Consider the following 13,172-nt stretch of genomic DNA (forward strand, 5'->3'; position numbering starts at 1 on the left):
ATGGAACGATCAGCGTTGAGATGTTGCTCAGTTGTCGGGAATATAACTAACTGGTGAACATTAAAACCCTGGAACACTCTGGAATATAACAGCCAAGAAAAGCATTTCAGTCTGTTTGCTCACCATGATGATAAGAACATTTCAATTCAGTTATAATATATGGCTGTGGCATAATTCAAAAAGATAATCGAATAACACTGTTGCTGGGCCAGTGTTGCTGCTATAACTTCTGTGATTCACTTTGTGGCACTCGTAGCACACGCGAAAGAAATGGAGAACTCAACTGAGGTCAAGTCTTTTGTGCTGGCTGCCTATGGCAACATTGGAAATTTCAAATACCTATATTTCACCATAATGCTGTTATGGTACCTCTCCATATGTGTGTCCAACACAATGCTTATTGTGGTCATATACATGGACAGAAGGTTACATGAGCCTATGTATATACTGTGTAGCGGAGACGCCTCTCCTAACAAGCAAAATATAAACGTTGGGCGCCAGACAGGATATAAATCGTACTGTCAAAAAAGACAACTTAAATGATTGTAATTATATAGAGTGTAGGAGAGTTAATAAAGTGTCCCGGCTAATTGTCTCGCTACAAGAACAACCAAAAACAGGATCAATTAAGGTAGTTTTCTATTAAGTTAAACAAAATTTTGATTAGATCTTCAATGATCAGGTAAGTCCACAGTTTCAAACAAATATATCATCCAACAATTAAACTCAAATTCAAGATCAGTTCATACGTAACGTAATATAATTGTTAAACAGTTCAAAACAGTTCAAAATGTCAATAATTGGTTAAGTAGGTAGTGTGAATGGGGGGAGGGGAGCAGGTAAGTGTATGTGTATTCAGGTTCAGAGTTCAGTTCTTTCTTCTGAAGGTGCTGAGTGTGTGTGTGTGTGGGTGTAGAAGAGTCCAGTTCAGTTCATAAGGTTGTAGGTGAGTGTGTGAGCATGGATGAATGAAGGAGAATGTAGATCAGGAGGGGAGAGTGTAGGAAGGTGTGAGTGAGTGGGTTGGAATGGGAGAAAGAGCAGGTGAACTGGGCAGCCAGCTGAGAAGCCTGGAGAGTAAGGGGGTGGGGGACCCAGACTTATCTGAGGGAGTGCGACGTTTGAATCCAGACAGAGAGAGGGGTTTCGATGACCTCCAAACCGGCCTAAGGCTGTCGGCCTGTTCCCTGGAACTCAGTCCTCTTCTCCGGTTAATCCGATCCTTTTTCAACGAACCATCTCCAGTTTCCTCAGATTATTTTAGTTTTGATTCCCGTCCTGGATTATTTTCCTTACGCTTCTTTTCTCACTTCTATCACTCGGTCTGCTTCACGCTTCTTTGTTCTCCTTTGTTTGACCTTCCTTCTCACCCTCAGTCACACTCTCCCTCTCTGTGTCTGTATGTCACTCCCAGGTGCCTCTCATTTGAAAACTCTCCTCCCCCTCCTTGTGTGTGATGTCACTTCCTGTTCACCTTATGTTCAATGTCCTGCTCTGCTACACTCCTCCCCCCTTCGGCAAGACCACTTATGGTGGTCATTCAGAATTCCTTCCGTTTTTCCTTTTAGTCCAAGTATCCGCGAAAATCCTCGTCCTCCGAACTTTCCTGGAAAATCTCTAGGATCCGTTTTCTTTCCAGCTGCTCCAAATCCTCTGCAGTGGGGTAGAAAGGTCGAAGGTTGTGAACATGTACAGTCCGTACATCCTCACCAGAGTCTTCCCATACCACACGGTAATTCACGGGTCCCAGCTGTTGAACAACTCGGTAAGGTCCTCTCCATTTCCGAGCCAGCTTAGCTGTGAACTTTTTTCCTGCATTCGACTGAGGGAAGTTCCTTACCCACACTCTTTGCTTTGGTTTGAAATCCACGTTACGCCGGTTTTTGTTGTAGTTCCGCAGCTGCCTTTGTTTTGCTTTCCTGATGTTTTCCTCCACATCTGCTTTGAGTCGAGTCAAGTGATGGACAACATCGTAGGCAGGAGCATTAGGGGGACAAACGTTTCCTTTCAGCACCTTATCCATGGGACTGTGAAGTTTTCGGCCAATTTGGAGTTCAGCAGGGGTGACTCCGGTAGTTTCTTGAACAGCGGAATTGATGGCAAATCGGAACTCTGGGAGGTATTGATCCCATTTAGCATGATTGTTATCTACGTAAGAGGCGATCATACACTTTAGGGTACGATTCACTCTTTCGGTCATATTAGTTTGTGGGTGATAAGCGGTGGTAAGTTTGGGAGTTACGGTCCATTGTTCGCAGAGTTCTCTGAACACCTCAGACACAAACTGACGTCCTCGATCAGATAGAATGTAGTCAGGTACACCCCATCTTGTAAAGATCTCCGTTTTCAGAAATCGGGCAACTGTTTGGGCTGTAGCGGTCCTTAGGGGAGTAAACTCAACCCAGCGGGTAAAGTAATCCACCACCACTAAAAGATATTCATATCTCTGTGGACTTCTGGGCAGAGGACCCATAAGATCAATGCCAAGCATTTCATTCGGAGCTGTGACATTGGTCTGTTGAATTTTTCCAGCAGGTTTTTGGTTACTAGCTTTCAAACTCTGACACACTGCACAATGACGGATGAATGTTTTCACGCCGGTCCACATCCCTGGCCAATAAGCTACCTCATAAAGTCTTTTGTAGGTTTTAAAGACACCCACATGACCACTTAGAGGGCTTTCATGGTATTTCTGGAGTAACTCCTGAACCAGACTAAGGGGAATGTAGAGCCTATAGTGAAACTTATTTTCCGATAGTTGTGTTTTTCGATATAGTTTATCCTCCAGGACTGCAAACTCCTGGTCCACTTTCTTGTCCGTGTGGGCCAGTTGTTGCAAAATCTCCACTACTTTAGGATCTTTATGTTGTTCTTCCCATATCTTCTCGAGAGATATGGGCAGATTTCCATCCAGTTTCTTAGCATATAGACAGCATTGGACATCAGGAGGGATCCTGGAAAGAGCATCAGGAGCACTGTTTAGCTTTCCCTTCCTGTATTCCACAATGAAGTCAAATTTCTGCAATCTTAGGGCCCATCGGATTAACCGACTGGTGGTTTTGGTGGATGAGAGGACCCACTTTAGAGCAGAATGATCAGTAATGACCGTGAAAAGCTTTGGTTCGAGATAATGTTGCCATCTCTCCAGAGCCCAAATAATCGCTAGACATTCTTTTTCAGTTGCAGAATAGTTCTTTTCGGCTCGGTTCAAGGTTCGACTAGCGTAAGCTAGCACGACTTCTCTTTCATTTTCTCCTTTCTGAGTCAATACCGCTCCTAGGCCTGTATTGCTGGCATCGGTATACACACTGAAAGACAGGTCAAGGTTTGGATGACCTAGGACCGGGGGTGAGATCAGACAAGACTTCAACTGATCAAAAGCATGCTGACAAGCTTGACTCCACACGAAAGGAGTTCCCTTTTTCTTCAGGTCATTCAAAGGTTGAGCTATCTTTGAGAAATCGGGCACAAACTTGTGATACCACCCAGCAAGCCCTAGGAACCTCTGGATTTCCTTAAGGTTGGTGGGGACGGGGTAGGATCTGATGGCTTCCACTTTCTCAGGATCAGCGCTTACTCCCGTTCCAGAGACAATGTGTCCCAGAAATCTAATATCCGTCAGACAAAATTTTGATTTCTTTAGGTTTATGGTCAAGTGGGCTTTATGTAGTCGATCTAGCACAGCTTGCAACCGTTCAAAATGCTGAGCTACAGAGGAAGAATAGACAATAATGTCATCAAGATAGACTAAACAAGTGTTTCCTCTCAGGCCATCTAGAACCATCTCCATAAGCCTTTGAAAGGTGGCTGGTGCATTTTTAAGACCAAAAGGCATGACATTAAACTGATACAGTCCAGCGTGAGTGACAAAAGCAGTTTTCGCTTTGCTAACTGGGTCCATTGGTACCTGCCAGTACCCACTGTTTAAATCGATTGTAGAAAAAATAGAGGACCCGGAAAGTGACTCTAAGATTTCGTTAATGTTAGGAAGAGGGTAAGCGTCAGTTTCGGTGGCAGAGTTAACTTTCCGAAAGTCCACACAAAATCTGTGGCCACCATCTTTCTTGGGAGGTAGAACCACAGGAGAAGCCCATCCAGAATGGGAAGGTTCAACAATTCCAGAATCGATCATATCTCGTAACTGTTCCTCCACAATTGCTTGTTTGGCCGCGGACATCCGGTAAGGTCTCTGTTTCATTGGTACACAATTTGTGGTGTAAATGGTGTGTTGCAAAGCATCAGTTCTCCCAGGTTGATTTGTGCAGACCTGTGGATTAGCCTCTAGGAGCAGTCGTAGCTGTTTCTTTTCTTCATTTTGTAGATGAGCATCGTTCACAGCTTTATTGATATAATCTTTTGCTTCTAATCGTACAGGTTCCAAAGCGAGGATGGGTGGTGGAACAGAACTGACCAGCGAAAGATTTTGACCTGGACGTTTTTTTATCACAGGGAGGTTTGAAGTTGCTTTCCAAGGATTGTACCGTGGAAGTGATGCACTTCCAGGCTGGAATGGATAAGTCACAGCAGGAGTGGATAGAAAACTGTAAATTTTATCAGCCACGTTGATTATCATTTTGACATTAGAAATGAAATCCAGGCCAAGCACCATACCATAGGCTAAGGATTCTTGGCCAAGTACAGCCACTGGTAGAGAAGACTCTTTGCCCTGAAGGTCAACACAGAGGTTTCCCCATCCCAGGGGAATGGCGGCTTCACCGTTGGCGAGGTACAAAGGACTCTCTGTCCATGGTTGTAGGTCAGTCTTTGACCCTTTCAATTCCACCCACAAATATTCATGTATTAGTGTATAACTAGCTCCGGTGTCAACTATTGCCTTTCCATGCCATGTACCAATGGAAACCGGCACAACAAGTTGTTCAGGACTGGAGGAGGATTCCAGTGAATTAGCAGTCTCTGCTATCATTGTTTCATGACGTGGTTGAGCTTTTTGTTTGCACTCTTTTTTAGATTTCACCACTGTCACAGAACCATTACCCGAAGGACCCTTTGGCTTTGGAGCCCGTGAGAGATGTCTTGGCGGCCCCTGCTGCCGATGAGCAGTAGGTGAGTTGGCACTCGGTGAATGATAATGCGGGCAAGAGCCAGGAGCATGGTCACCCTGACATCTCCAACACAAGACAGATGGTTTCGGCTTATCATTAGGGTGAGTGAAGACAGGATTTTTGTGAGGTGGATGAAGATTTCGAACTCCCATTTGTCGATAATATTCAAGCTGTTGCACATGATCTTTCTCGAACTGATGTCCAAGACGCACCAAATCTTCAACCGTGTCTACTCGACCCCTAAGCTGACTAGCAAGATGAGGTTTGATACTTTTCAGAAGCATCTTAACGATGTTAGCTTCAGTAAGAGAAGAATTCCACCGTTTACAAAGAGCTCTATAAGAGAAAGCAAAGTCCCGGATGGGTTCATTCTCCTTTTGTCTGCGGGTTCTTACCCGTTCCGCAAGTTCATCCTCATAGTCCTCTGCGAGGAAAGCAGACAGAAAGACAGTTTCAAACTGACGCCAAGTCGTGACCTCCAGTCTAGCAATCTCCCACCAATCCCGAGCTGTACCATAAAGGACGGTTCTAAAAGTTGCCAAGATGTCAGGATCAGCTAAAGGATGTAAAGCAAGAAAGTCATGACACTTGGACAGATAATTAAGAGGATCGGGATCATCAGTAGGTGCTCCATAGGTAGGAAAGGTCAACCTAATGTGATCTTTTTTTACCATGGTAGGTGGAGTAACTACATCTGGCGATGGTTCGCTCATAGTTCCACTAGGACCAGAAGACCCAGAAGATGAAGAGACGGCTTTGACTTCTTCCTTGAAGGTTTCTAACTGTCCTTCCAGTTCAGAGGTCTTTTTGTCAAGAAGTTGCAACCGTTCTTTACCTTCCCGCTCTACTGTCCTCATGTGTGTGGTCAGTTGGGTTAGTTCCTCACGACTAGCGTCAACAGTCTCTGATAGCTTACTCATACGTTCATGTGTAGCAGAGAGATAGCCTTTTAGTTCCTGTTGGATCTCCACTTGAAGTTGTTCCACCATGAAGCGAATCTCTGATAACAAGGAAGTTTCAGAGTTCTTCACTTCCTCTTCCACCATCTGATTGATTCCCTTCATCAGTTTATCCATTTCGATTTCTATGCCTTCTTTATGTGTGTTAATCCTAGTGAAAAGTTCTCGATGGTTTGCACTCATTTGATCATCAAGTCGCTTGAATTGTTCCTTCGTAGCATTGTGATTTCCTTTCAGGGATGTTGTCAGTTCGTTAATAGTTCCCTTCTGCTCTCTCATCACTGTGTGCATTTTTTCCCAACCATTGTGTGTTTCATTTACCAGTTGATGCAGATCACGAGCAGGAGTAGGTATTGTTCGTGGGAGTTCGTATTGAGTGGGGGATACTGAATAAGGAGAAGAAGCTGTGAGATTCAAAGCTCCACCTCCTGGATCAGAGGAAGAAGCCACCGCCTCAGTTTCCCAAGCCAGAGATTGGTTATTGGTGTGAAAATTATTTGAAGTGGAAAAGGGTCTGTGGGGGACCTTGACCTCAGACATTTGGTCCGGTGGTTGACTAGGGGTGTGGAAATAAGTTTGTAGGTGGGCACCAAATTCAGGGCGTGCACCATGGGGTACAATAGGGGTTTCTACATCTGGAGCTTCTATTTCCAGAGTAACAGAAGGTGATGCTGGGGAGTGTTGTGGGTGAGCCATAATGTAATGGTGGGTAAGTGAGTATAAATGAGCCTTCGAAATAACATTTAAAGGTTGCAAACACCACCATTAAAAGTTCACAGTATGCAGAACATTTAACCCTTACAATAAAACCACACAGTTAATTCAACTTGTTGGACTCGTATTAATTGCTTCAATTAAACTGTTCAATAGCTTGTTCAAGCTCGAGCCCCACGTTGGGCGCCACTTCTGTAGCGGAGACGCCTCTCCTAACAAGCAAAATATAAACGTTGGGCGCCAGACAGGATATAAATCGTACTGTCAAAAAAGACAACTTAAATGATTGTAATTATATAGAGTGTAGGAGAGTTAATAAAGTGTCCCGGCTAATTGTCTCGCTACAAGAACAACCAAAAACAGGATCAATTAAGGTAGTTTTCTATTAAGTTAAACAAAATTTTGATTAGATCTTCAATGATCAGGTAAGTCCACAGTTTCAAACAAATATATCATCCAACAATTAAACTCAAATTCAAGATCAGTTCATACGTAACGTAATATAATTGTTAAACAGTTCAAAACAGTTCAAAATGTCAATAATTGGTTAAGTAGGTAGTGTGAATGGGGGGAGGGGAGCAGGTAAGTGTATGTGTATTCAGGTTCAGAGTTCAGTTCTTTCTTCTGAAGGTGCTGAGTGTGTGTGTGTGTGGGTGTAGAAGAGTCCAGTTCAGTTCATAAGGTTGTAGGTGAGTGTGTGAGCATGGATGAATGAAGGAGAATGTAGATCAGGAGGGGAGAGTGTAGGAAGGTGTGAGTGAGTGGGTTGGAATGGGAGAAAGAGCAGGTGAACTGGGCAGCCAGCTGAGAAGCCTGGAGAGTAAGGGGGTGGGGGACCCAGACTTATCTGAGGGAGTGCGACGTTTGAATCCAGACAGAGAGAGGGGTTTCGATGACCTCCAAACCGGCCTAAGGCTGTCGGCCTGTTCCCTGGAACTCAGTCCTCTTCTCCGGTTAATCCGATCCTTTTTCAACGAACCATCTCCAGTTTCCTCAGATTATTTTAGTTTTGATTCCCGTCCTGGATTATTTTCCTTACGCTTCTTTTCTCACTTCTATCACTCGGTCTGCTTCACGCTTCTTTGTTCTCCTTTGTTTGACCTTCCTTCTCACCCTCAGTCACACTCTCCCTCTCTGTGTCTGTATGTCACTCCCAGGTGCCTCTCATTTGAAAACTCTCCTCCCCCTCCTTGTGTGTGATGTCACTTCCTGTTCACCTTATGTTCAATGTCCTGCTCTGCTACAACTGTTATGTAATTTATTCGTGAATGAGATCGGTGGCAGCACGGCACTTTATCCGCTTCTGCTCTCACAGATGTTTTCTGAGACCCATGAAGTGTCTCTGCCGTGGTGTTTTCTGCAGATGGGTTATATCTACACATGTGGTTCTGTCGAGTTTTGCAGTTTTGCAGCTATGGCCTACGACAGATATGTAGCCATCTGTTATCCTTTACACTACAATGTCATTATGAATACGTTGAGGGTAGGTATGATCATTCTGCTCATATGGACATATTCTTTTCTCAACTTTATATTCTCATTTTCATTTGTCATCCATATAACCTTCTGTGGAAATGTCATTGACAAAGTGTTCTGTGACCACCACTTAGTAATTAAACTTGCATGCTCATTTTCAGTGCTTAGCAGCATATCTGACCTGCTTTTTGCCTTGGTGACTATGGTTGTCCCATTTAGTCTCATTTCGATCTCTTACATGAAGATTTTGTCTGTTTGTCTGAATACATCTAAAGAAAACCTGCAGAAAGCCGTCACCACCTGCACACCCCAGATTGTCTCACTGTCGAACATGTTTCTCGGCTGCATTTTTCACTTTGTGGATTCCAGGTTCGATAAGGCCTACGCACCAGTTAAGGTTCGCATTATTCTATCTGTATATCTCCTCATTTTCCAACCAATAGTCACCCCCTTTTTGTATGGATTCAACCTACCCAAAATAAGACAATCGTGTAAAAACCTTTTGTTTAATAGAAAATAATTTTTGGGATAATATACTGTGATGTTGAGTTATTTGAAGCGTGTTTGTTTGTTTGCTTAAAAAAAGGAAGCATGCTTATTTGAATGCCATGTATGATGAGAATTCAACTTTTCACAATAAAAACATCTGAAATTAAAAGTAAAAATGTGTCTTTTTGCCTCTGCTTTATGGAAAAATAAAATGTTTGCCTGCAGAGTCGGGTTAAAAATATATTTTAGAAAGTGACACAAAAAATGTACAAAAAGACACAAAGCAGTTTTTGTTATATGTTTTGGGATGATCAACTAGTAAGACTAACAGTAATGCATCTACCAAATAAAACTACTTCAGCCAATTAGACTTCGACTTTTGATGAAACCATGCTTTCAGAATAAATCAACAGGCTCTGTGATCGCTGATATCAACATCCTGTCATGATAATCTGAGACATAGTGTTCTAGCCCCACCACTGTTGTCTTATGAATTTGATATTTGTGAATCCAAATACAGTGAAAATACTCTCTACTAACATAGTGACAAAATGCTGATACTTTCCTTAGGATAGTACACTTTCCTTAGTATAGTACAGGGCCATCTATCCAAAATACCTACAAACCAGTTTAGAGGCACAACGTCAGATCAGGCCAGTAGAGGTCACTATCATCCCTACTTTTGCCAGATGTGCTTGGAAACTACAAATGAAGTGATGCAGTGATAAAAATCCAATTGTATTTCATTATTCTTTAATGAATTCAAGATCGTTTCACACGGTTCACATTACTTTTTACACAATCATCATACAGACATCATTTTTTAATCATGTTTCTAATGACTCATTTGTGTCGGAGGGTATTAGGCCCGCTGAGATACGAATTAAAATCTATGTCCTGGTGTAAATGACAGGAAATGTTTTTTGTTTCCACCTTGGGTACAACCAAATACATATATGAACTTGTGATTTGATACACTACTTTGAAAAATATTTGTGTATTTTTCCTATCTTGAGTGAGGAGATTTGTTATATGACATCATTTCTTACATAAACACAACTAAGTGATTTTGATTTTATGATGTTTTTTTAAGATAATTAAAAGAAAAGAAGACAATTTCAGGAAGGCAATTGCTGCATTTATGATGCTTTTGTGGTCTCAAATTAAGCTTTTGTTTCTAACAATTGACTGCAATAATGATTAATATACATTACAGTTTTTTTGTTTTTTACAATCGCTAGAACAATTTTTTCAATACTTTTAACAATTTTACCAAGCTCTTAACATACCAACACACAATTTGCAAAATGATTAATTTCATCCTCAAAATCCCGCATTAAACTAAATTCCAACACTCATTTTCAATACAAAAACACTATATCTACACTAACACATGTTCTCTTCAACAGGAACATTTAGTTAATCACAGATCACATGATCACAATGTCATAAAAACACTAACATCAGATGGAATTACAGAAACTGCATTATTTTATAGTATGTATCATTATCAGTATAGGCAGTATTTTGTGTAGATCATAGATTGTGTTTTGCACTGCAGTTGCTTTAACACATTCTCTACATTTTTGTTTTGTTGGGTTTAGTAAATGCATTCATTTTGTTTCTCTTGCTGCAGAAATTCGATACAAAAAATGAATGACCCATCTCAGAGTAGCTTTATAGAACGTACGGTTTATGAAAAAGAAAAGAGAGTGATAGAATTGCTGCAGTAAAGGCTTATTTGCAACAGGACATTACTGCAAGATAACATGAAACTTGTGTTTCCTAGATGGGATTCAGCCGTGATTGACATATTTGCATAACTTCAACCAGCTGTTTATCAGCAATGGAAAAAAAATACAGGGGGCACATTTGTGTTTCTATCTACAAAATAAACAGCTGTTCCTTTTGACTTTCGCCTATACGTTGTTGATATGATGTTGTCATGTTCTGACATACAGTGTGAAAACTTATCAAAAGTCAAAGGGAAGTTAACTGTCATAGCAATCACAGAAAACGAATTGTTGTGACCGTAGGCAGACTATATAGTTCTATCTTTTGCCACCAGAGGTCAGTATCAGACCAGAGCGTTAAAGTGTGAGGACTCCACACATCGAAGTACAACTACATAATGTAGAGAGAAGGAATGTTTACGCCTTTTGTGTGAGATATGATCCATTGTTTGAGGATGGACACTCAAAGTATAAAGATGGAAAAAAAGGTTGTGGAATTAAAGAGAACTTAGTTTACCAGACCTCTGGAGCTTACTCCTCATTTCTGCTCGAGGCTTAGCAGAGGCTGCATTTTTCACTTTGTGGATTCCAGGTTCGATAAGGCCTACGCACCAGTTAAGGTTCGCATTATTCTATCTGTATATCTCCTCATTTTCCAACCAATAGTCACCCCCTTTTTGTATGGATTCAACCTACCCAAAATAAGACAATCGTGTAAAAACCTTTTGTTTAATAGAAAATCATTTTTGGGATAATATACTGTGATGTTGAGTTATTTGAAGCGTGTTTGTTTGTTTGCTTAAAAAAAGGAAGCATGCTTATTTGAATGCCATGTATGATGAGAATTCAACTTTTCACAATAAAAACATCTGAAATTAAAAGTAAAAATGTGTCTTTTTGCCTCTGCTTTATGGAAAAATAAAATGTTTGCCTGCAGAGTCGGGTTAAAAATATATTTTAGAAAGTGACACAAAAAATGTACAAAAAGACACAAAGCAGTTTTTGTTATATGTTTTGGGATGATCAACTAGTAAGACTAACAGTAATGCATCTACCAAATAAAACAGTATACTTCAGCCAATTAGACTTCGACTTTTGATGAAACCATGCTTTCAGAATAAATCAACAGGCTCTGTGATCGCTGATATCAACATCCTGTCATGATAATCTGAGACATAGTGTTCTAGCCCCACCACTGTTGTCTTATGAATGTGATATTTGTGAATCCAAATACAGTGAAAATACTCTCTGCTAACATAGTGACAAAATGCTAATACTTTCCTTAGGATAGTACAGGGCCATCTATTCAAAATACCTACAAACCAGTTTAGAGGCACAACGTCAGATCAGGCCAGTAGAGGTCACTATCATCCCTACTTTTGCCAGATGTGCTTGGAAACTACAAATGAAGTGATGCAGTGATAAAAATCCAATTGTATTTCATTATTCTTTAATGAATTCAAGATCGTTTCACACGGTTCACATTACTTTTTACACAATCATCATACAGACATCATTTTTTCATCATGTTTCTAATGACTCATTTGTGTCGGAGGGTATTAGGCCCGGGCTGCACGGTGGTGTAGTGGGTAGCACTCTCGCCTCACAGCAAGAGGGTCCTGGGTTCGATTCCCGGGTCGGCCCGGGTTCCTTCTGTGTGGAGTTTGCATGTTCTCCCCGTGTAAGCGTGGGTTCTCCCCGGGTTCTCCGGCTTCCTCCCACAGTCCAAAGACATGCAGGATGGGGATAGGTTGATTGGTGACTCTAAATTGCCCGTAGGTGTGAATGTGAGTGTGAATGGTTGTTTGTCTCTACATGTTAGCCCTGTGATAGACTGGCGTCCTGTCCAGAGTGTACCCTGCCTTCGCCCAATGACAGCTGGGATTGGCTCCAGCCCCCCCGTGACCCTAAATACAGGATAAGCGGTAGAAAATGGATGGATGGATGGTATTAGGCCCGCTGAGATCCGAATGAAAATCTATGTCCTGGTGTAAATGACAGGAAATGTTTTTTGTTTCCACCTTGGGTACAACCAAATACATATATGAACTTGTGATTTGATACACTACTTTGAAAAATATTTGTGTATTTTTCCTATCTTGAGTGAGGAGATTTGTTATATGACATCATTTCTTACATAAACACAACTAAGTGATTTTGATTTTATGATGTTTTTTTAAGATAATTAAAAGAAAAGAAGACAATTTCAGGAAGGCATTTGCTGCATTTATGATGCTTTTGTGGTCTCAAATTAAGCTTTTGTTTCTAACAATTGACTGCAATAATGATTAATATACATTACAGTTTTTTTGTTTTTTACAATCGCTAGAACAATTTTTTCAATACTTTTAACAATTTTACTAAGCTCTTAACATACCAACACACAATTTGCAAAATGATTAATTTCATCCTCAAAATCGAGCATTAAACTAAATTCCAACACTCATTTTCAATACAAAAACACTATATCTACCAAACACTAACACATGTTCTCTTCAACAGGAACATTTAGTTAATCACAGATCACATGATCACAATGTCATAAAAACACTAACATCAGATGGAATTACAGAAACTGCATTATTTTATAGTATGTATCATTATCAGTATAGGCAGTATTTTGTGTAGATCATAGATTGTGTTTTGCACTGCAGTTGCTTTAACACATTCTCTACATTTTTGTTTTGTTGGGTTTAGTAAAGGCATTAATTTTGTTTCTCTTGCTGCAGAAATTCGAT

General features: G+C 40.9%; 1 protein-coding gene across 1 annotated transcript; it reads left to right on the top strand.

Annotated features, from left to right (window-relative positions):
* Window positions 1-269: 269 nt before the first annotated feature.
* On the top strand, window positions 270-8,732 carry LOC311021706 (olfactory receptor 2K2-like; the record flags this gene model as incomplete). The annotated part of the gene is made up of 2 exons (XM_084022447.1): window positions 270-451; window positions 7,987-8,732. The coding sequence occupies exons 1-2, from the start codon at window positions 271-273 to the stop codon at window positions 8,730-8,732; spliced, it is 927 nt and encodes a 308-aa protein (XP_083878573.1). The 5' UTR covers window position 270.
* Between the last annotated feature and the right edge of the window lie 4,440 nt (window positions 8,733-13,172).

The sequence above is a fragment of the Eutrigla gurnardus genome (genome assembly GCF_963514095.1).
Source record: "Eutrigla gurnardus genome assembly, chromosome: 12".
NCBI classification, from domain to species: Eukaryota; Metazoa; Chordata; class Actinopteri; order Perciformes; family Triglidae; genus Eutrigla; species Eutrigla gurnardus.